General features: G+C 37.5%; 1 protein-coding gene across 1 annotated transcript in view; it reads left to right on the top strand.

Moving 5' to 3' along the window:
* ZNRF2 (zinc and ring finger 2) overlaps positions 1-24,378 on the top strand; it is a 76,169-nt gene extending 51,791 nt beyond the window's left edge. The window contains exons 2-5 of the mRNA XM_072412340.1: positions 4,610-4,705; positions 12,573-12,678; positions 16,222-16,302; positions 17,464-24,378. Of these exons, the coding sequence (XP_072268441.1) occupies positions 4,610-4,705; positions 12,573-12,678; positions 16,222-16,279 (260 nt within the window). The 3' untranslated portion in view covers positions 16,280-16,302; positions 17,464-24,378. The remainder of the gene's footprint in view (positions 1-4,609; positions 4,706-12,572; positions 12,679-16,221; positions 16,303-17,463) is intronic.
* The last annotated feature ends 1,549 nt before the right edge of the window (positions 24,379-25,927 follow it).

Here is a 25,927-nt window from a genome sequence, read left to right as displayed (position 1 = left end):
GCAGCATGAGACCTTTTACAGGACTGAGGGAGACAGGTCAGGGGGGGACAGATAGATTTGAGTGTCATCAGCATACAGATGGTACTGTAAGCCAAAGGAGGATATGAGACTACCGAGAGAGGAGGTGTACAGAGAAAAGAGAACCGGTCCAAGGACTGACCCTTGGGGAACACCAACAGGGAGGAGAGTGGGTGAGGAGGAGTTACCATAGAAAGAAACTTGAAAGGAGCGGTCAGACAGATAGGAAGCAAACCAAGAGAGAGCAGTGTCACAGATACCAATGGAGCGCATGATTTGTATTAGAAGGGGGTGATCAACAGTGTCAAAAGCAGAGGAAAGATCAAGGAGAAGGAGCAGGGAAATGTTGCATGCCAGAGAATCTCTGACAGTCCACCTTTCTCCCTATAAACATGCTTGATGAGAGTAGTATGCAGCACAGCCAAGTGAGTAACCATCTGGGAATACCAGCTGACCTGGCACACGAGGCTTATAAGTAAATAGAAATACTGGACTACTTTCATATACCGAGCATGTCCGAAACGTGTTCACTATTTCTTTTTCCTTTCTGGTTACGTCCTGGAACAAATACATCCTGGTACAAATATATGTAATACCAAATCCACATACCTGTCAAGGTAAAGGCACATTGGATCCGTAAAACACACTTTATATTCTTCTGCATTGTGTATTTAAATAGGTAGATGTGCTTTTATTTTCCTAGCTATTTGATGGCATTTACTGTCCATGTAGTGGCAGGGACTATGTATCATATAGAGTGCAGAGACCTTTTCCACAAAGCCCATATAGTACAAAAGCAAGTCCTATATGGGATACAGAGTGTGTACTGCTCAGCTTGCAGAGCACAGTGACCCAAAATACTGTAAATGCCCCGTTAAATATTGATGGTCAAATTGCCATCTGATCAAGTGTACTCCTTTGGTATTCCATGTGACAGTCAGTTCCCCCACTTATATATATTGATGCCCCTCGTACATCCACTGACCTGTCCCAGGGCCTGTCAGGTTTCTCCCATAGCTCTCCTAGCTGCACAGGCTTTGTGCAGCACAATGATGATGTGATTGCTACATTTACAAGATAATAACATGGTTTGGGGCACACATAGTAGTATCCTATATGGCTGTTTAAGAATAAAATAAAACCAACGTGAACATTTTTGTATCCACAATTAAGATTTAACATGAAAACATATGTATCATACTATGTACTTTTTAAAGTGCACAATTATATACATATATATGTATTACCCCAGTTTCAATAAAAGCTCCTAAAGTGGTCTGGATAATAGTATGTCTGTCTCAAGTGATCAATAAAAAGCTTGAAATCTGGGCCTTTAAACTGATTGTGTTTGTTCACAATTGATAATTACATTAGATTATAAAATATTGCATCTAGACATAGTGAGGTGGTGTTGTCATTTTTCTGAAAGGGGCCAGGCTGCAGCAGTGTGCAGATTTAGTCGGGGAGGTATCACAGCTAAAATATATTGAATTTAGATTAGCAGGTGATCTGACCTCCATATTTTTCAAACATTTTTACAATTGTTTTAGTAGAGACATTACAGATCTCAAAGCGTTAGTCATGACATCACTAACATTGATTGTTTTACTCCTGAGGTATGATTTCATTGGCATTCAATGTTTGGCTGGCCTGTAGACATGGTCAACGGCTAGACCACTTAATTTACTGCACTTAAGAACTTGTTTTTGCTCCTTAGGAAGGCAAAGATAACATCATCTCCATGCATTATTGATGACTTTAGTACTTAAAGCAAACCCATCATATACAAGTTAAAAAGTAAAGTATTCTAGTGTGAAAGTAGGCACCCGCAAAGGTTTTCACGTTCTTTGATCTTGGCAGTCCCAAAGTTCAGCTTCTGACTTCTATACTGATTTTGAACAAACTTCAGGCTGGTTAGAAAGGAAAATGTGCCACACTTTAACTTTTGCTTGGGTTTCAGAAACATAGAGAGAAACTTAGCTTTGGCACAAGGCAAAGCTGTATTCTGTGTTGAAATGGAAGTAAAACAAAGTTAAAATATCTGTGGAGTATCCCTGATTACTTTCAATTAAAAGCTTCACTTTAAGAAACGCCCATTTTAAGCGCCTCAGATGCAGTCATGCAGAGTTGTGCCTGAAGTAGTAAAAACTAGGCTTTGATTTTACAAAAAAATAAAGCTTAAGGCTGTTTGATCAAAAACGGTGGTTATTCAAATTTGAAAGTAGTTATTCAGGAGGGTCCTTAATTTGCAGGGTGCTGTGGTAAACCCTCGAGGGGTTGGACCTTTTGTCTTCTGAATTTACATAGGATGCCCTCAACTTTTCGGTTTGAATAATGCTGGTTGTTGTTTACCCCTGGATAAGTAAGGACACCTTGTGAAGAATTACTACGAGGGACCGCACCTGAGAGGTGGTCGGTATTGCTGCTTGAGCTGTAATACTCCAAAACCAGGTGCAGGACAATAAACAAAAACATTTAAAAATTCAACTCTGCATTTGGAATTGTGGTACCACTGAGATTCAGGGTGGAGGCCTTTAGTACAATTGGGCTTCTGTTTATACCAACTATAATAGTTTTAGCATGTGAAGTGTAATTAAAACCCAGTGAAAGCCTTCATATGTACTCCAGTTTGTGAGAAACCCTCTATTGAAATCCTAAGGATCATAAAAGGTGTATATATAATGTAAAGACCAGTGATGGTGGTTGCAAAAGTATTCATGTGGGTTGTGGCATGGAACTGAAATCGCCAGGAGCAACACACCACCCTGTTTAGGCAGACAGGTACAAAACCTATATTACATTTTCAGATATAAAATAATAGGCATAAACATATATTATAAAACACATAGAAAAAACACCCTTCTGGTTTACAGCCAGTGCATACTTTATAGACAACCCAAGTGATGTCTTACCTGGTACCTACATAATACAAAGTGACAGTACCTGAGGTTATGGATACATTGTGTGATTATGTTGTACAGATCATTCTTGCTGTATATACGTGCCTTCTGCGTTAATGTTGCCTTATTTTGTCCTTGACTTACAAATTTTCCTAAGTCCCTAATGCTATTTGCATTCACAGTGCGGTTTGGATTGCATGTAGCTTCCAATATTTTAGCAGCATTGTTCTGTAAGTGCAGCTTTATATGCCCTACTGAGTTGCCTAATCTGAATAAAACAGTAGCACTGTAGCTGCAAAGGCTTTTCAGTCCCATTATGGCTCTAATATTGCATAAAAGTTGGCATAGAACGCCTACATCATTCTGAGAACTTTCAGTCCCTGTCTGGATGGTTTTTGGACAGCTCTTCAGTGCTGTATGGCTGCCAGATTCATCCTGAGGGAAGCACAAGAATTACTCCTTCATTCAGATACATGATGAAGAATTTGGGTTAGCAATTTTTGGAGCTTGTCCAACCAGATTCCTAACTCCTGAAATACACTAATAACTAGATAATGGTGATAAGTTCAGGTTTAAACTTTTGGTTTTGTTTTTCGGATTCTTAATACTTTGTCACCTGCCAGCAATTTTAAACACAACAAATATTATATTTTTATTTACCTTTCTTTAGAGCCTCTTGGTTGGTACTTGGAGCATGAATTAAATGTTGTTAAAAAAGACATTATCCCCATACAGGTCCTCTACATTATTCAGAGCACAGAACCTTAACCCAGCATGGCTTACAGATGTTCAGTATTGTTGTCATCTCCTTTAGTTATTGGCTTTTATCACTAAAGAGTAACTCTGTAAGCTAACAAAATTAAGGCGGTCACGTAAGCCAAAACAAGTCAAGATCCATGCTATGTATTTTATTGTGTTCTAGTTTGCTTTAGAAAATGCTCATTGCCTGGCTGTATTGCCCACTTTTTTCATAACTTTCAGCAAGTATGTAGATCAGGAGTCTCACCTTTTCCATTACTTTCCTTGTGTCCATACCTTTTCCAGGTCTGTGTTTCAAAAACTATATTAAATACTTGCAATGATTACATTTTATTCCCGATGCCACGTGTTTTGCAATATTAAAAACATTTAAATCTCCCCTATTTTTCTGCCAGTCATCTTCTACCCCCTGCACTTAAAGACATTGGGGTCTGACTAGTGGGAAAAATTCGAGACATATTCACTTACAATGGTGGCTTTCGGTGTGCCGCTTTGTTGCAGATATTTATATAGACATTATGCTGGATTTTTCATGGCATTGCCACATTGTTTTCATCTGTATGCTATAAATTGAAACTGAGGACGATTTTAATGCTTATAAATGCCCATACTGCTTTTGTATGATGTGTTAAGGATTTATAAAGTCCAAACCAATGTATGTGTTATAGAAGATGTAGAATAGGTAAAAAAAACACTTGAAAATGCCTATAAGCGCATTTTTATGAGGCCATTTGGAACGTTTATCGGTTTTTGTTGGACATTTTAACACTTCAAACATGGACATGCTGCATTTAAACACTGGTCAAACAGTCCACATAGACTTTTAACTCTTCTCTGTCTTTATTTAAAATAAAATGTTTCTATAAATATATTTTAAACATTGTCTTTTATTAATTCTTTGTATTTTTCCTCTTTTTTTTTTTTTAAATAAGGATTCAAGTGCCCAGTGTGTTCAAAGTTCATTCCCACAGACGAAATGGACTTACATCTTGTGATGTGCTTAACAAAGCCAAGAATAACGTACAATGGTAAGTGTTTTTGTTTCTTAGTTGTTATGCTAGCCTGCGGTGACATGGAGAATATAAATAAAAAGCACAAACGTTGGTATAATTTACCAGAAAATGCAAGATACATAAATTGTCCTTGTTTTGTGGAATTGTATTAGAAGGTCCTGATACAGAAATTAGGTAAAATAACATTTCAGGATGCCCATAGCAAGGTCAAGAAATCTAAATGGTTGGTAAACCCACCAAGAAACTTACCAGGCATCTTTTCACACATGTGGACGAATATGCCTTGTGACTCCGTTATGTAATTTTTATATATTATGGTCGGTGTCATCATGACCCCATAATGGTTGTCTTGGATGTGAGAAGATAACTTGTTCTTTTTTTAGTTGTATTATTTTGTTTCCTCTGCTTAGAATGCAAGCTAATGTTTTTTTCAGAAATGGCTTATAATTAAAGATCTAAAGCAGAGACAAAAATGACGGCGATTGTTCATGGCATTATGAGAATGAATCGTTGCTTAGCGTTTATTTGCTAACCCACTTTCAAGTTCATTGTGTTTCTTCCATTTATCCTTGCTCATGGTCATTTAACTCTCAATGTTGTTTATCTGCTAAAAGATCTGTCAACTGATGTGTTACCAAAGATAACTTTTTTTACCTTATTTGTGTAAATGTATGTACTTCCATAAAAATGGCTGTATAACCTGAAAAGGGATATTTTGTGCAGATGATATAGGTAAAGCTTAGTGAACTATACTAGACCTAAGTTTGCTATATATTGGATATTACAATGTTGAGATATCCCTTCCTGACTCCTTTCCACTTGAGGCTTTGTGGTGTTAACATCCACCTTCATGTGTTCTTGCACCTCCTGGTCTACTCTTCATTATATGAACAAAAATCAGAATCATACAGAGTAAATGGTAACCCTTCATTATAGTCCAAGCAAGTGTGCAGGCACTGAAAACCAGTGCAAAGATTTCATCAATAGAATACCCGAGAGATATAAGAAATTCTCATATGATTTAAATCTCACAAATGTACCCAACACTGAAATAAAATTTGCATTGAAATATATTCTTTGCTTCCTGATGCTGACTGCACTGCAACACTTCTGAAAATTGTGTTTAAAAAGTTTGGGACTTTTAGAACTAACCAAGTTTTATATATGGCATACATTGCATGGTTCATATTATGATCTCTTACTAGAAATCTTTTCCTGCTGTTAGGTAAAGAAACACATGATTTTCTATCTTGCTAGAGAATATTTATCTATCAGCGATGACAGTTGATCATTTTTAGTTGTTTAAAATACATTAGACCAGGGTTCCTCCAGGTGTTGCTTGGGGTTCTTTGAGCAATGAGCTGTTTGTACCTCTTAGGTCAGTGACACCAGTGATATTTTTGACTATCTGTACGGGTGACATTCTTCTACTGGCCAGCAATATGAATGTACTCTGAGCTGTGGATATTATTATTATCAGGGATCATCAAGATAGTAGTTATTTCAAGGTTAAAAAGATTGAGATAAGACTGCTTTAGACAATTTCTAAAATGTAAACAGCATTTGAATATATATATATATATATATATATATATATATATATATATTACTTTCCAGCACCTACAACATTGATTCCTTTGCTTTTTCTTCATGTTGCTGCATACTTTCAGGTGTGTTAGATGGCTGCATAAAACTAGAAACCACTGATAGCGTCAAAAGTAGCTCTATTAGCACCAACTCACAAGAGTTTAGTGTGATGTGTACTAAAAAGTACCCCACATTTACTATGGACCCCACTAAGTATATGTACCCCACATAGATATATACTAGCAAAAGGTGCTTATTCTGAATGTGTGCTGTACAATCTACTGTACCTGTACCCTTATTATTATTACACAGTATTTATATAGCGCCGACATTATGCAGCACAAAATCCATGTCATGTCACTAACTGTCCCTCAAAGGGGCTCACAATCTAACCTCCCTACCTTAGTCATATGTCATTAAAACAGTCTAAGTACACTTTTGGGGGGAAGCCAATTACCTAACTGCATGTTTTGGAATTTGGGAGGAAACCCACACAAACACAGCGAGAACTTACAAACTCCTTGCAGATATTGTGCTAAACACTGAGCCATGGTGCTGCCCATATGACCATACAGTTAACTTAAAGAATATTTCATTGGCTTGTTTATAAAAATAGATATTGGATCTGGAAATTTACAGTGATTAAAGAGAAGTGTGGACATGTATGCCATTTGTTACTGTTTACAGGTCTGTTTAGCTATTTTCTTTTTTTTAATTATTTTATTGTTTTGGACTGCCTGGCTAAAACAAAACATTGTATGTGTGTATACAGTTAGGTCCATAAATATTTGGACAGGAACAACTTTTTTTTTTTTTATAATTTTGGTTCTGTACATTATCACACACTCACACTTTTATGCAATCTTTTTGTTCAACCCACTGAATTAAAGCTGAAAGTCTGCAGTTCAACTGCATCTGAGTTGTTTCATTTCAAATTAATTGTGGTAATGTACAGAACCAAAATTAGAAAAAAGTTGTCTCTGTCCAAATATATTTATGGACATAACTGTATGTATACACCCCCACACACAGTGATATTTGGCATCAGACTGTTCAGTTCCATTAGAGATTCATGTGATGATTATAGACAAATAAACAATTATTTCAATTATTTTAAATTACTAATTTGTGATAAAGCAATAGTAATTATGACGCGCGGTCATTGACCTAAATAATTGTATTATTAATCCTAACTATGCAAATAGCATCCATAACAAACATGCACGGTGGTTGTTCCAGTTTTTTTTCAGTAATGATCAAGAAGATTTGTTAGCTGCTTCCATCTTTAAAGGGAATATATGGTAGTTTTAAATATTTTTTGTGTTAGAACTAACAGAAAAACATGTTGTTTACAAGAGATTCATAGCTCAATCTACCACCAGGCCAAATGACTTGGGGTCTCATCCATCATCAGACAAGGCAAAGAAGTGTTTGCTGTGGTGTCTCCAAAAAAATATTTTGTTTAAACTTGGAAAAACACATACAGAACATTACAACCACTGTAAATAACACTCGGTATTCATAAAAACACAATTTATTCAATATTGCTCAAAGGCCATAGTTCTTGATAAGTTTCAACTTCCTCTGCTTCTTCCGAAGAACTTCTTGACGGAGAAACGTTTTATCACAACTAATTATGGGATTAGTCTCCATAGATAATCCGTAGTGCTCAGGAAATCTCTTGTTACCAAGTAAAATCCCTGTATTCTCCCCAATTTTTTTTTCTTATATTCCTATTAATTTTTTTAAATATTTTCTAAGATGTCCTGCAAATGCACATTCTAAATGTGCAGCTGCAAGAATTTTATTTCACATAACCTTAACAAAAAAATATATTGCGATAATTCAATGCCAGGAACTATAAATATTGATTTCTATACAGCAACAGCCCTAATTTATTATTATTATTATTATGTGTTTTAGGTGCGATAATATCCCTAAAAACAGTATTTAAAGCTGTTTAAATAACTAAACATAAGAAAGTACTACCCATTACTTGTTTATTTTATTTTTGGTAATGCATTGTGGGCATGTTGTGTAGGGTTATAGACAGAAGCATAACTGCTGATCAAGGTTTCTTTCTAAACCTTTCACATAAATTATATGTATTTTAGGAAAGTATAGTAGGCAATTTCTGTGCAGGAGAGGCGCTTGCAGACTGGAGGTAAGGCTGGAGTTCAGCTTTCATGAAATATGATGGAGACCACAAAAATGCTAAGTGCATGGGCAGCAGTAGACATTGAAGTGTGGTTGGACTTGCAGGCATGATCCTGACATCCATTAGTTTTTTCATGTCTACGGGTAGCTAAATAAAAATTTACATCTTTTACAATTTCAACTTCATTAATTAGGTTTAGGTTTACTCTGTGATTCAGCAGCAGGCACTACTGGAATCTACTTATATAGAGAATTATATTATCTTATTATAGAGAACGATATTGCATCTGGAGAAAACCAGATTTCCGTCTAAATCTTTCAGCTAGGCGTGTCTGGCAGAACCTTTTAAAAAACATGAATCGTGAGTTGGTTATCTTATGTTTATAGGTGGTGTTAGGGAAATGGCTGAGGAGGCTTCAGCAAAGGCAAGAAAGTTAGGCTGCATACACACGCTAGATTTTTGACGTTGGAAAGGATCTTTCACCATCCTTTCCAATGATAAAAGACTGGAGGATGGACATACAGCGCTCTTCTGTTCTATGGAGAGGGGAGGAGGAGAACAAGTGGGCAGCATCCTGCTCCCCCCCCCCCCTTTCACTTGCATTGGGTTTGTTCATTGCTCGTCGTTCGTGGATCTGCCGGGTTGGATCCATGAACGATGTCAGACGTCCTCTGTACACGTGTCAGATTCTCATCCAACACCAGTCCTGAAGCGATAATCTGACTTGTGTACATTGCCTTATTCTTATAGTCTGTTTATGGTACATCCTATCCTCTGCTTTGCAATTATCACCACATGAATCTATCAAACTTCTCTCTAAAAATACCCATTGTTGGGTTGTTAGGTCTATTTTAGCCGTATTGGGAGAGTTTCGTCATTTCTGTCATCTATAGTACACACTCCCACATCACCATCATGGGAAACATACTTGTTTTAGATGTTGGAATATTTTGAATGCTGCTCTCCATTTTTCTCCTGAATTGGCACTAATAGCAAAACTATAGTACACCTACATTACATACAGGTATTTATGAAGTTACCATGTGAAAAGATCAGTTATGGGTCCAATTATGCATGCAAGAATGGTTTCCATGAAATGCTTACGGACTGAAAGAATTAATAGTTTATTAAGGGACTAATATTATATTGGCACTACCAGAAATAAAGTTATGTGTCTGTGTACGTTTTAGAAATCACTTTTTAAGCCAAAATTGGCTTCTCATACCACCAGACTTTGCTCCATAGCAAAACGAATGGTCGAATCAAAACCCTGCAATCAATGCTTAGGCTACGTACACACACCAGATAATAGTTGCCAAAGGCTAATAGCTGTGCTTGTCTTAGGTAAAATTCTGATGTGTACGACGACCAATGGTTGATGAACGACCAATCAGGAATAACCACTGTGCATTTCTGTGGAGGAGAGCACAGTGGGGTGCTGCTCACTCTTCCTTCCCCCTCCCTAGCCATTAAACAGAATGGTGCTGTGTGTACAGCTCTTTTTCACTCATCTGTCACTAGAAACTATCATGAAAGATCATTTCCAGTGACAATCATCTGACATCCATGGCTAGAACATGTGAAAGGAATATATGTGAATAACGCCTCATCTTATGGCATTGTACTGATTTAGTAGACGCAGTCACACACATGTACACGGTCATCATATGATCTGATTTACTATACATAGTGTACATTATCTCCAAAATGAGTATTGGCCAGTTCATGGGCCGCATCGTTCAACATTTTCTTTTTATTATATTGTGCATTGGATAAACAGCTTGTTGAGGTAATACCTTGGTAATGCCTGGTGACCTTTAAATACCATTGATATGTCTCGAGATATCTGATGTCATACATCGTGTACTTCCCTTCTTGTTTATGTGAAGTCAGCTAACATTTTTCAGATTTTTCTTGTTTCGTACAATCACAATGTCTAAATGTCAGGGTAAATAACAACGGATAGACACTACCTAAAGTCTGTTTCAGCTGAAAATTAACCGGAGCTGTGTTTGTCTATGCTAGTCTATAAGGTGACAGTAAAGTTTGTTATTTCCAAGGGGTAGAGAGATAAGTGCAAAGTGTGCTACTGCACAGGGGCCCCAGCACCCTCCTCAGCCAACAGGGGTGCCCACAGGGGCCACAAGTCTGTTCTGCACAGGGGCCCGTTGTTGGCTATGTCCGCCACTGTTATTAACTATCACCTGGTCAGGTACCCCCAAAGTCTAAACGCAAACTCTGGTCACTACATTGTTCATTCTTTTAACAGAGCAGGAAAGGAAGGTTGGGATCATAGCCAAGTTTTTGTTTTTATTGTCTTTGGGAAATTTTGGCTTGTTCACATATAAATATCATAACCACAAGTGAATGTCCCTTCTTAAAGAGCATTATAAGGGGATGTAGGAAAATTCCCCACCACTATATAGAATAAGAGCAAATGAATGATCTTGATCTTGTGCTGATAACAGGCTTTATACTTGTTATCTAGGTGCACATCTAATACTATGCTATGCTTTCACACTGTTCAAGTCATTTTCCTTGTGTCTGGTGACATCTACTGGATACTTTGGGAACTGGCCACCATTTGTATTCTGTCCAACACCTTTATGTTTTGAATTGCTGCACAAATGCTTCAGTAGGATTATAATGTTGACATGTCAGGAAGAATGTGCTCTAATGCCAGGGATTTCTAACCTTTTCTATGTCATGAATACCAATTTGTCAGGATTATTTGGGGTATATACATTATATAACATTTTGGCACTGAACCACATGCAAGTTTAAGGTTCACGTTTTTCCTTCCCTCTCAACTTTTCTCTCCCTCTAACAAATCCTAAAAAAACTAGGTAGGCTTATTTAGATACAAATGTTGTGCTTGACTCTGCACCCTTAGGCCCTGTGTTATCCTGATCCAATGGGAAGACCAACACCAAGCAAAGGAGATAGAAAGCAATAGATCCAAACTCCGTTTTTACAGGATAACTCAAGAATAAAATATTTTGTAAATTGTTTAGTTTCAATTGTAACCCCTATAATAATCATATAATTGCTTTAAAAATTTGCTTTGTTTACGTTTTGGTTTAAATGGGGTGTGTGTACGTTCAAATAGTGTTTATTGGCTTACCCCCAAAATTGACCCTACACTGGGTCAATTTTGGGGGATCCCAAGATTAACATACATAAAGACATTACCATATGACTATGGTAGGGACATTAGATTGTGAGCCCCTTTGAGGGACAGCTAGTGACATGACTATGGACTTTGTACAGCGCTGTGTATTATGTTGGTGCAATATAAATACGGTGTAACAATAATAATGCTGACATCACCAAAGAGCCACACATAAAGTTTAATGTAATAAAAACTACAGAAAGCTGTCAGACTGCAGACATGGAGATGGTCAGACTACAGGCATGCAAATATACTATAGAAGTTGTTTTGACTTTGAGAACATGCTTCAGGATTAGGATGAAGGGACTGATTTATTAACGCTCCTCAAGAATGGAGAGGATACACCTTCATCAGTGAACCTGGGTGATCCATCAAACCTGGAATGAATCTGGTCCAGGATAGCATATAGCAAATTACTTTTTAAGAATTCCATTCCAAGTTTTCTGGATCACCCAGTTCACCGATGAAAATGTATCCTTTCCAGCTTTGGAGAACTTTATTAAATTAGGCCCAATGTCTTTTGTTTTCATCTATGTAATTCTGGTAGCACATTGGTATATGTCAGTTTTTTTGTTTTGTTAGCCTAACGTCAAGGAAAGGGGGATAACCTTACATGCTGACACTTGTCCCCTTACCTGGCATACAAGTATAAAACAAAAGTCAGGTCATCCATAAACTTGCATCATAACAGTTCTGGAGTGGAGATTCTTATTAATACAACAGATTATTGGAGAAAGGTTTGTAGGCCCAGTTGCTGGTTAATATTGATGTACTGTACCCATATTTGATATATAATAATTAGAGATCTCACAGGGAATCTTTCTATTAAGACATTCGTGATGCCATCACACTTCAGGTTGGTGTCAGATCCTGGTCCCAGGGCTATAGATCAAATAACCAATGATAATGGATTGCATGCTGCTACATTGTATTGAAACTAACAAGCAATTATCTTCCTCCAACAGAGGATGTACTCAGTAAAGATGCCGGAGAATGTACAATATGTCTGGAGGACCTACAACAAGGGGACACAATAGCCAGATTACCTTGCCTATGTATATATCACAAAGGGTAAGTGTTTTATTATTATTATTTTTATGGTTCATTTTTTCATTAGCTTGTATTTGTGTTTTCTGAGATTGCACTGAGTTGCCTGTCATAAAAATCCTGTCTTCAGAATGATCCTGATGGACTATTGTCTGGGCCCACCTGTTTCAGTGACATCCTTCCATGATTTCTCATAGGTCACAGAAGTAAATACAGTACCTCACAGAAATGTTAGGTTTTGCTTCAAATTAACTTAAGCAACGGTCGCCAACTGGTGGTCCGCAAGAAATTTTGGGTGCACCAGAGCTGCGGACCATGTCCCTCGTATGGATCGCAGGCTTAAGGCAGGTTGTGTCTCTGGACACACTGTCCTATGGCAGGCTCAGACCAGCGATGGGAGAATGGGTGGCTTCTGGCATCATGACGTCACTATGGGGGAAGTTTCTTCCCCATTGAGTGACACCCAGCTCCTCACGCGGTCAGGAGTCAGTAAATTTAGTGGTCCGTGAGGTCCAAAAGGTTGGCAACTATCGAATTAAAGGGTAGGCGTTACTAACTGGTCCTAAATACATGTAAATATTTGTGTTACAGTACAATTTCACTTTTATTACCAGGAAAACCCTACGCATCTCCTTCCTTGTAGCTCCCCATACAGAGCCCATGTGCTTCCCATGTCATGGCTGTCTGTTGCCATAGGCAGCGTTCATGTATTGGTTGGGTGCTTGTTCTTTAGTGCTCAGGAATGACTTCCAATATAATAGAATAAATAGGATAGCAGAGACAACACTAACTGCAAGATGAGGCTTTACTGCATATGGGCAGCATGGTGGCTCAGTGGTAGCCTTTGCAGTGTTAGTTCCCAGGTTTGAATCTCCGCCAGGACAATATTGCAGGTTCTCCCTGTGTTTCCTCTGGGTACTCCGGTTTTCTCTCACATTCCAAAAACATGCAGTTAGGTTAATTAACTTCCCCCCAAATGTGGCCTTAGACTGTAATAAAGACATATGACTATGGTAGGGACATTAGATTGTGAGCCCCTTTAAGGGACAGCTAGTGACATAACTATGCACTTTGTAAAGCACTGGTAATATGTCAGCGCTATATAAATACTGTGTAATAATATGAGGAATTTGGAATAACCTTACCTCAAACTTTTCTTTTTTGATAAACAGGAGTGAATTTTGCATGTATAATTTCTTGGCATGTCACAAAATACAATATCCATAGAGATTTTACCTTTCATCATGTTCATCAAAAGTTCTTATAGTTGAACTTGAGGCAAAAGGTTAAATACACAAATGAAATACAAACAGAGCTACATTTATTTGTGTCTTTTATTTGCTCTTGGAGTCCATTGTTTATAATAGAAATGTTAATGGACCTGTACACATTATAGTTTACATTGTATCTGTATACAGAGAATATATTTTGGTTCAGTCAGGGCCTAAAGGAGGAACTTTGAGTTATGAAAACACTGGAAGGTATTACTTTATTATCGCTGTTCCCTTTTCTGCTTTAGTATTTATTAGTGGCTAGAACGGATTAATGCTGCTTTTAAAAAAAAAAAATGTGGATGAAATAAGGAACCAACCCCAATATTACTAAGAAGAAGAAAACCTTGGTTTATGGCAATGTATACCATTTATTTATGCATAAAAAAAATGTACAATTTGTGAAAAATGCAGGAAAACTGAAGCTGTCCATGGAAATAGAAGTATATATTTATAATATATATATTTTTTGAACTTCAGCCACTTACACTTTCATTTTCATATGGTGGTCCTATTGTATGTAATGCTGGGCAATCACTGGTTGATGGCTGCATAACAGGTAAATAATCTCTCCCTGATGTCTGTTGTTTTGTTTGTGCAGCATCAACCAGCCCAGTTGATTTTTACTTCACTTGTCTCCAACCGCTTCAAAAGGTTATTGTAAATTAGCGGGGAAACACTTCTAACATCCAGCATCCAATGAGCGTGTTCCCTGCAGTCTGCAATAAAAAAAAACAACAAAATGGCAGAGCTGTGTTGTTTTAGTAAACAGCAGGGCTATGCAGAGAGGTAAGATGATAAACTGGGGAAAAAGCAGGCAATATATGTCAGTGTTCATTTGACTTATGAATCAAACATCGATTGAGGACGTCCTAATTTTCATCTTATCTACTAAAAATATTGAGAAGTGTTTGCAAACTTATCTCTCATACAAAAGTCTAGTGGACGTCCCACAATTGTCACTGGAAACAATCTTTTGTGGTATCTGACATGTCCACGTAGATTCCCAGAAGAAGGTATAAACTGATTACCTCAGTAATCTTTTCTGGACATTCGTAGATCTAAACAGTCACACAGTATGACTTGGAAAGATGTGGAAGATGAGTGCTGTAGATGTCTTCATTACCAGCTTATCAGGAGGAGAATGATACAACACCATTGTATATCCTATGTGATCCTAGTTCCCCCTAGACTTAGACCAGTGGTGTCTGAGGTTAGTTCATGGACAGATGAATCAGTCATCTATCATCTAATGTTTATAGACATTTCTAGGACCTCTTTCTATGTGATTTCAATCATTCTGACATAGAATGGCCCCATATGATATTCTCTATAATATTCTCCACCAGTCTGCATAGGAAAACGCTGCAGTGAGCACTTTGCCCCTTTTCTTACAGCAATGTTCCGATATCTTTTAGCATGTCCAATCACTGTGTGCTGTTATTGAATTGCGGCCCCCAAGATTCTGAGTTTTTCTTGTACTAGAGCTGCAGGCAAAATCTATCACCCCAGACATGACCAAGTCAGATGTAAATGCAACTCTTCATATGGTATACAAGCTACCAATAAGTAGGGAAATTATCCAAAGAAACTTTTCCCCATTAAAGAGTTATTATAGAAGAGTTGATTTCTAAAACAAATTAGATTGTTAGTAGTTGACAAAGCAAGTTTTTTTTTTTTTAATTGGTTCATTAACACAGATGACATTGAGAATTAATATCATGATATTAGAGAACTTGCACTGTGTGATGGGAATAGGAAGACACAATTAAAGGCTGAGATTCTTTATTGAACATTTAGGATTCTGGAAATTTTCAGTTTTAAGAAATGACTCTGGAAGGAAGCAAAATAATTCTTTAAATTGAGAACCCATTAAAATCTAGAAAAGCTATTTTAGGGTTCACCTAACTTCCTTATGATGGAGGAAGAGGTAATTTGCATCTTAGTACCTGAAGTTGTGTGACATGTTAGATCTGTGGGAACCTCTTTCCTAGCAGCATGTGATAATTGTCAGCAATAAGATCATGAAGGCAGACATTCCATCGTGTCGCTTTCTACTTCAAACCTATGAGCTATTATGCCATGCTCAGCACATGGCGCAGTCACTTCCAGGAACAAAAGACCTCAACTTCTCACAATGCTTTGTGGCAGAGAAGCTGCATGAAGTTCCTTTCTCCAAAAAAGGAAGGTAGTAGGTTTTCTAAAATTACAAGAATGGTAACGATACTACTCATTTCATGTTTTCACATCATCATATCTAATTTTATCCCTTGATGTACTCTTTTGTTTCTTCCAGCTGCATAGATGAATGGTTTGAAGTAAACAGATCTTGTCCAGAGCATCCATCGGACTAAAGCCTGAATGACCCATACGATAGGTAAATTAAAAAAAAATATTATTCTGATAATTACTGACATTTACCTAAATGTCCACATTATAATAGCAGTTTTTGGATATTTTGTTATATAAAGACGTCGCCTGTTGCAAAAAAAAGGAGTTCCTTTACCCCACCCCCAACAATGCCGAGGTCAGTTTTCTCCCCAGCCCCTTGTAGTCAGGCGCACCACTTTGCTGTTGTTTGGTGGTTACTAAAAAGTTGAGCTACAATGCAGGGCCATCACCCACCTACAACTTCTCCCCACCCAGCTAAAAGAAAAATTCTAGGGAAAATTCTACTGTTTGTTACTGTGTACAGTAACCTATCAGGGCACCTAATGACCAATTATAATTTCACCTCCAGCAATTAGTTTAGTATTTCTTTTCACACAAATTTCTGGAAATATGGCTATTAAGAGCCATGTCGTGTGAATAATTAATACAAAGTGATTCCTTCACCCTTTTTTAAGTGATTTCTTGCTTTTTTCCTTTCTTTCTTTCTTTGTTTTTTTTTTTAGTAGTTTCTATTGTAATCGCCTAATGATTAAATTTTGACAGCATTTTGTGTCAAGATAGTTGATGGTATTCATTGTTAATTCACCTTCAAGTTGCTAGGCAAAACTAAAAATTGCTGATGGAGAGATAATGGCCCTGATTTATTAAAGTTCTCCAAGGCTGGAGAGAATACACTTTTAGAAGTGAAGCTGGGTGACCCAGAAAACATTGAATGGATTTTTAAAAATTAAGTTAAAAACTTCTGAAAGTGTATTCTCTCCAGCCTTGGAGAGCTTTCATAAATCAGGGCCAATAAATGGATAGCTACAAATCGCTGTTAATTGCTGGGATTAGCTATCCAAGTGCTAAGTATTTAGGATCAGTTTTTAGTCTTTTGGGTTAAATGACAACCAGCATCATTTATCCCACTTCCCCTGATCCTAGGTAATAAAATTACTACCTGGGTTCTTCTTTAAGCCTTTTCAACCCTAAAATGTCTGAAAACATGCAGCACAGGAAAGCTAAATACAATGTTGGTTATTTCATCTTGTGTTACCTAATTGCTGCTTTCACATACCTACCCACAAATGTTATGGTTTGTTTACATATCACCTCTTGTACTTTATATTTACTTATGTATTCAATCTTTGGTGTCTTTTTTTTCTAGCTTTATTTCCCTGCTTGTATGAATGGAGTGACCTGAGAAGGGGACATCTACAGCGGCTATCCTGAGAGGAGGCTTTGTAGGCCTTAACGCCTTAGATCTTTATGATATTTGGACCCTTAGATTTGGCCAAGACGAATAAAGACAATTTCCTCAGAGTTCTGTGTGCCAAACATTCTCCATAAGGACACACACAGGGATTTTTCAAATGCTGCACAAAAACACGTTTGTGCCCTGCCATTCCTAATGTTGAACATTACATAATATAGGCCAAAGTCAGCTTAAGTCCCGCGTTCATTTTTTTTTAACATGCTTATAGCCAGGAGCCAATAGAACTTTTTCCTATAAAGGTCCTTCTATGGAATCTTGAACTAGGCTGGGATGAGGACATCTCCAATAATTTTTTTTTTCTTTAACTCTTGATAATATATATTTTTTTTCTTTTTAGATGCCAAATTGAAAATCAAAACAGTTTATGGTTTTACGGTACAGATCCAGTTTTTGTACTTTGAAGAAAAAAAAAAAAAAGATAATGTGAAATTGTATTAGTGTTTCTGCTTCATTAGTGTAGGAGTTTCCACATCTACCATTTTCTGGTGTCCATTCAGTGTGTGAATATATGGACAGCCACCGAATGCCTCAAGAGAACATATCTTCTTACTGATTAACCCTTTCATCTCAGAGCACCTTATCTGGGCTCATGGCCTGTACCTGAGCGGTGATGTCAGACTTTTTTGTTTTTCCACAATCAGGGAACATAAGCCATCGAAGTGCCATTAAATAGGAAGCAGTTGGTTTGTTTACACAATGTATGACATACAAGCAACAAAACATAGTGAAGCTGTACAATTTGCAGTTTTCTCCATTTTAAACTGATTCACTTTTGGCCAAGGTTGGTGTATTCTATAACATCTGGCTACTACTTAAAAAGATCTTGTGGCCAGGCTATGGATATATACTTAACAAGCAGTAAATAATTTCAAACCAAGCACTCACTGATCCCTGTAGCTACAAATATCTTATTTTAAAGCAGAAGTAAATTCTAGTTTGTTGAACAACTATAATATTGCGGTTGACTTGTTACAGATGTCAATGGGGGGCTTGTTTTTAAGTCCCCTTTAATGCTTATTATAAAAAAAACTAAATGCCCGTAGCTTGGCATATGTTTACCTTATTCTTAGCCTAAAGTTTCACCCTCACATCCTGGCCATGAAACATGGTCTCTCAAATATCTTACTCTTAGTTTTATTTGAATGTTGTGATGACACAGCGCCTGGAAGTATAACTGATACCCCTATGGGGAGGGGGCAGCACAGTACCACATTGTTCAGTGTAATTCCGAATGAAAAAGTTTCAGTAAGGAGTGGTGCTATGAACTTGAGAGAAAGGCTCTCCACTATGGTCCTCAACTACCTTACACACAAGGATTTGCAACAAATCAGGTATTGGATTACAAATTGATCATCAGTGGGTTAAATTGTGTTGTATTGAATTACCCATCTCATCTGATCACCTTCATAAAATTGCAGAATCAGTTATTGCACTTGATCAGCTCAGACTTGATTACGATAAAGAAAACTGCAATTATTACCCATTAGGTCTTTATCTATACCATTAGTTACGACATTGCAAGGCACCTGGATTTATAAAAGGGAAATGGCATTGCCAATAACAAACTTTAAATATGTTTTTTTTTTTGTGGTATAGGCTGAAAAGCTTACAGCAGACGGACTGATAACAGCAATACTACCAGGGTGGAGGTTTATGTATAGGGAACTGTCCTAACATATGACCAAGGAATACATTTTTTCTGGGCTGCTTCCCAATGTGGTTTTTATTTTATTTTATATAAATTGCACTAGCTTAAAAATTTGTTAGTCTGACTACACAAAACTGTGAAAAGCTTTTTCTTGATTGGTTGCTGTTGGTTATTAAACAAAGTCCCATTGTCTGGCTTGTTAATGCCCCTGGTGTGATGCCTCTTCAGATGATAGTGCTGGTTGTTGCAGACCAGGGGTCCCCAACCGTGGCTGTCTGACAATTGGGCCACGGCTCTGGCTGGTGCACCCCCCAGCGGGGGAAGGACCCGTTTGATGGGGGGGGGGGGGGTGCACCGACCAGAGCCGGGCACAATGTCTTCCGTACGCATTGCAGGCTCAGGGTGGGTTGTGTCTCTGGCTCAGACCTGCGATGGGAGAGTGGGCAGGTTCTGATATTATGACGTCTCTCTGGGGAAGTTTCTTGCTCTTTGAGTGACGCACGGCTCCCCACATATGCGCGGTCCGGAGTCTGTGAAACTAGTGGTTTGCGAGACCCAAAAGGTTGGGGACCACTGTTGTAGACCATTGTTGACTAGAATATTACAATATGGTAACGGTCTGCTGACATGTTAATAAAATGGCACTGCCATGATCTGTGACTCCAATCAGCAGTATCCAAATGTGGTATTGTTTCAAATGTACTATTTTTTTTTGGCAGTAAATGGGGTGGATTTAGCCACCAACTTAGTAAAATGTCAAACAAGTACTTTTTTTTTTTTTTGCAGTCTTTCCATCAAATGTTTTATTGAAGCACACACCAAAAACACATTACACAATGAATTGCATTCACTTTCATGAATGTATGACATAACAGGTGGGACTGGTGGTCATTCCATTTGCCTGTTCTTTGGAGGATTGGTGAGGATTTACATTTGTATTGTGTGTAACAATGATGTTGATGCCCGGAATCTGCAGAGTTTTTTTCAGACAGGTAAAAAAGAAGATCTCGGTGAATAGCTTTTTTTTCTCTTTCCTTATTTTTGATTTGAGTTCTTTTTCACCTGGAGTTCCCTTTATGGCTTCTATGTGAAAAACAAAATGTTCCCTCTTGTTTACTGAACGGTCTGTTGCCATCGGAGTAGCCGCTAATTGATCTAATGGCTTCCATCACCGTGCTTATAAATCAGTAATTCCATTATACCAATTTCATTGTGTCCTGATTTCCCAAACTCTATTTGTTGTACCAGGTTCTCGGCAACCTTGTGCATCAGTGGTGCAGCTGTATTGTATTTCTTGTACCAGAAAGTAAAGCAAAATGATTGTTGAAAAATTCATTCTCTATGTTTGGTTTACCTGCATCTAAAATACATTATCATATGGTCTGATACTTCATACTTTATCGTAAGGTAGATTTATGTGATTTTAACCTCTCAGCACACAATATAAAACCAGCACATGTTGTGTCACATTATACAAAATGCAGGATTTCATAATTCCATCAATAAAAGTTCAATAGGGCAGAGTAGTGTTGTTTTTCAAAGTGCAATAACCCACAGCAACCAATTCAATTTACTGAAGTCATTTTGGAGGACATTCTTTAATTATCATTATTAACTGAAATAAGTCTTAAGATCAAACTGTGTGTTACCCCCTGGAGGTCAAAGCAACACAGGGTGTTTTATTTCCTCTGCTCAGCCATTAATGAAGAGAGGAGAACCCATGTAAGCTCCATCCTACATTACACTATGTACCTTCTCCTAGCCCCAGGTCACATGCTTCCCAATAGGGGCAAAGACCAGATAGTGAACATGCTGTTGGGAAGGGGGGTGTGAAGCAAAGCACAGGCTAATTAGAATTTTATTTTATCATATTCATATTCTTAGTTTGGAAAGATACTGATTCTGTTACTGCTGATCCAAGTAAAACATCTAGCAGTTTAAAAATGCTTCAGTGCCACTTGGCACATTTATTAAATATATCTCAGACTTCTGCTTTTGCTGACACATTTCTAGAAAGATGTGTGACTTTACTCCTGTAGTACATGACCAGTCTCAGATAACAAAGGTCACAGCTGCCGATTTATCTGGCGTGTTTACAGAAATGAGAGATATGAAATTATTGCCTTAATAGAAAATAGCTTAATGTTCTTAGAATTGTTGGATATTTAATAACTGCAAATAGTGGAGAGAAATCTTTAACATAAATATTTCATTTTAATGCAATCATTTCCTGCCTTGCAGCTGTAGAAGTAAAAAATAGCAGTCTGGGTACAGCGCTGCTTTCAGATCACTTGATTTTTGACAATTTATTTACCCAGAATTCTGAGCCATACAATCCCTGTAAGCCATCTAGTTTTATTATGCCAAGGCATAAGAGGAGATTGATTTTTATTGAGTTACTAGTACACTGTGACCCTGAGGCCCTGATTCACCCATACACATCTGCTGGCCTCATATCATATCACTCATCTTCATTCTTTCCATACAACTCTGACCTTGGACCTGAAAGCCCTCTCTACTTTAGTGCACTGAAGTCTGACAATACACATACAGATATTCTAATAAAACAGAGGTGCTCAAATATTTGGTTTGGTGGATGAGTGTAACAGGTTTCTGGGATTAAATTGTAATTATTTTAGAACTGCCCCAATGTGTTCCTAAAAAGAACTGTGTTGCATAAGCATCATTATTAACAGTCTGGGAACTACAAAAATGTTTTTGTGTTCATCGATTTAGGATCACAATTTGTGACTGTAGACCAGTGTTTCTCAATCAGGGTTCCTTCTTGAGCAATTACTTCCTTTTAGGTCAGTTTAAGTGACGCCAATGATCTTGTTGGCTATCTGTAAGGGTGACATTCTTCCAAATAGCCAGCAATGTAAAAATCATTCTTCTTATTGAAAGTTATTTTAAGAGTTCCTCAATGTTTAAAAGATTGAAAAACGCTAATCTAGAGCATTGTGAATTCTAGCAGGTAATGGTCACACTCTATTACCTGATTTCACTAGCAGGAGCCAACTTTAGAGAATTCTGGAAATATTGGTTGAGCTGGAAATATTGGTTGAGCTGGAAATGTTGGTTGAGCCTAAAAAATTTGCGAAGGAGAATTTCACAAAAATATTTCTAGGAGCTGTGTTAAGCATCAGAACAATGAGAGGTTGTTTAAATGACAAGAGAGGTAGAGTATTTTTTAATAAAACATATTTTATGAACAAGCAACCAAACCGTTTAAGCTCAAGGGTATAATAAACATCTTCAAGTGTTGTCAAGTCAGTTGTAAGCTGCTCAATGTGACTTGGTAACAAAAAACAAATACAGGTATAGATTAGCAATAAGCCTACTGCAAAACATGTGTACCATGGTGCAAAGAACTGCTATGTGTTGTCAGCTCTCTAAGCAGAACCATTTTTTATACAGCTAGTCAAACTTTAAAGAGCCATAGAAGCAATATTTATATTGCTGATAAATCTTTGGAAGGGCATTTCTTAGGATATACACACTTTCATCCATATACATTGCTTTAAGTATGAAGAGCCAAAATTTTGTCTGACCTCTTCTGTTCTAAATGAAATTTGAAATTGCTTGGGAATTGCTGGGAAACTGAAATTAAATTGAAGGAGTGTTAATCTCGTGTGCCTCCGCAGGGCTCAGTGGTTCCTACTGCTGACTTCCTAATCACTGTGCTTTCCTCTGCGGATATGGAGGTTGGCAGAGGAACCTCAGAGGGAACATAGAGACCGACCCTCTCCAAAAATGTCTGATTTCCAACTGACATCAGCTGAGCACAGGGTGGAATAAGTAAGCATCTTCTGCTGCAGGAATACTTGTTTAAAATGTTTTGTTTTAATTGTAGTGATTTTTTAAGGGCAATGTTAAGTTACTGCTACCAAAAACTGAATTGCAGGGATCAGTTCTGTTGTGGCTGAGCAACTGACTCTACTGCATTTGGAGCTAGAACCACATTCCCTAAAATAATGATAATGGCAAGTTCTTTTAATTTTACAGCCAATTATAGTGCTGCTTGAGTGGTGCGACTATTCACTCCTTGGCATTCACCAGTCACTGAAACATTGGCTCTAAACAGACTCGTTTAACAACTTCAATAAACTGTGATATATCTCTGTTAACTCCACAGTTACAATTGGGACTCATCCCAATAAAAACTAAATAGTTGTCATGGGTCACGTCATAAGAGCGATTATCATAGAGTATCCACTTCCAGCTGTATGCAGAATAAGGAGGATGTACTAAGTGCACCAACTCCAAACCACCAGTTGGAATTTAGCTTTCATTGACCAAACCCCAGCACGATGATCTCTGATTGCTGCTATGTGTTATAACAATTTCACACATTTACGCCTCTTTGCACTGCATTATAAGTCAAGCTTTGTTGATAATATCACAAGCAGATAGAAGAGCGTACCACGTAGTGATTTGTCAAGTATAACGTTAAATATTGTTATAAATGTATAGCTATTGCACTTACAAATGGTACCTTGAACCTGCTTGTCTCGGAGATCGGCATGATATAGGTAGGAGGCAGTAACTCATGAACAATCACATAAAGAGATAAACTTTGTATAGATTGGGACCTGCTGATGGTCAAACATTGCAGTAAAAATGGTTGTCTGTTTGTAAAGAAAATGTTCCTTGCATCCTGCACAGAGAGCTGGCAATTTCTACAAAAGTTTTTTTCTGTAAATATTTAATTGCTTCGAGGTATAGCAGTTTAAATGGTGACATAAAATTCTGGTTTCTTTCATCACTTATGAAGAACAGGCACACTTTACAACTCAGGGATGAAAGGGTTAATGCAGCTGTGCGTCCTTTGTGTTATAAAATTCTGAACAGATTAAACATAATTTTGCCGCTATGCAATTTTTTTTTTCCTTTTCAGAATAAATGTTTAATTTTTTTAAGTGGTAAATTCATTTTAATTTACGGGTAATCAATATCAGCCTTTATGGTACACAATGTATGCTGTAACTAACGTGTTGTAAAAGATGCTATTGTTGTAAGTGAATACAGTGGAAGTAAAGGAAACCTGTTTACCAAAAATGTCAGTTTAAGTGATTCTGTTAAGCTTGTGTCTGTAATAACTTCTAATGCAATGCAAATTGAAGGAATATATTACAAATATTAAATACAAATTGCACTGATTCTATTTTCTTCTTATCTCAGATATTCCCTAGCCTATCCTCCTCTTACCACTCATATGTACTGACAACTAAAGAGCTGTGGTCTCTACATTCTACAGTCTTTACATGCTCGGGCCACTAATTTTTATTTTCTGCCGAAGCCTGAACATTAGATCTCCATTGATCTACAGGGACTCCCTTAACTTCATCTCTGCACTCATAGAAGTTCATGAATGAAGAATGAGAGGTTTACCACTGACTGCTTTGTTCTAGAACACGGTTGTCAGATATTTTTCTGGTGTCCTGCCTTGGATGGCAGTATAAAAACCTGCAAGTGATTTAAAAAGCAAAATATATAATGTATCTTTATAAACAACACACATAAGCCTTCTAAATATACATTTGACTTGAATAGGGTACTAGCTTCAATTGTAACCAATAAAGGATACGCTTTTCATGAATGACAGATTCATACCATCCAGCTGTTCTTAATATGGAAGGACAGTTTGGTTTTTGCAGCTTGTTTCTGAAATTTTCATGGGTTGGTTCATATTAGGAACTGGTGATATAACAAATCTGAATAATTAAACTCAATGAATAATATACATAAGGTTTGCCCATAGTAACAAATCTCAGTCTTTGCTTCATATTAAGCTCTGCACTGCAGAATGACATAAGAGTTGAGCAGCAAGAAATGTTCTTCTTGACAAACATTTGATACAGAAGTTCCCAAGTTCTGCACCTTAACCAGTCATCCATGTACTTCACAACTGGCACTGATAAATTATTGGCATCGAACCATCACAACCTTACCAGTCAGAAAGCCCATCAGCCCAAATGCTGTGTATATTTAGGCTCTGCTTCCTCCAGAAGAGCTTTCTGCTAGGCTGTAACACTATTCATTTGTATAGGTAGTGAAGTAGATAAATCTCTAAAAAGAGCAAAATGGTTAGGCAAGACCCAATTCATCTGCTCCTTCCTTAACTGCACTTCCACACTGATCTGCTGTTGGCACCTTAACCCCTTGCCCTCCCTTAATAAAATGCTTCATGCCATACAAGCTAATGGCATTCCAACTACTGGTGTGGCTAGCGGAGGATGGGAAACTTTTTTCCTATGACAATGACCCATTTATGGTAGAAATAGTTTTCTGTGGGCTAAAATTGCAGCATACAAAGGGTGCAAAAATGGTGGCCATTGTAAAAGCTGAATTTTGTGTTAGGAAGAACAAGATTTATTACAACGCACCTTTTCACATTGTAATGGTTGATTTGTAAATGGGGAAGTGAGATGAACAAGATGACCACAACCATGCGATAATGATATGAAATCATCTAGATAAAACAGAGCAATATACAATTACATCATGAAAAATAATCCCGATCTCAATAAAGCAATGAAATAAAACATGATTAATCATTAGGCATAATCATACAGTTTCCTTCCTGCTTCAAGATTTATCTATACCAGGCCGTATGATCAGGGAAGAAGCTGATAGCAGGGCTGAATGGTGGAGTATCTCCCACCAGGGTCAGGGAGGACAAGCCTTCATAGCATTTGTATTTACTAT

Source organism: Pyxicephalus adspersus, chromosome 5, assembly GCF_032062135.1.
Source record: "Pyxicephalus adspersus chromosome 5, UCB_Pads_2.0, whole genome shotgun sequence".
NCBI lineage: Eukaryota > Metazoa > Chordata > Amphibia > Anura > Pyxicephalidae > Pyxicephalus > Pyxicephalus adspersus.
Note: the sequence above shows the minus strand (reverse complement) of the source record. Positions and strands in the feature narration are given on the sequence as shown.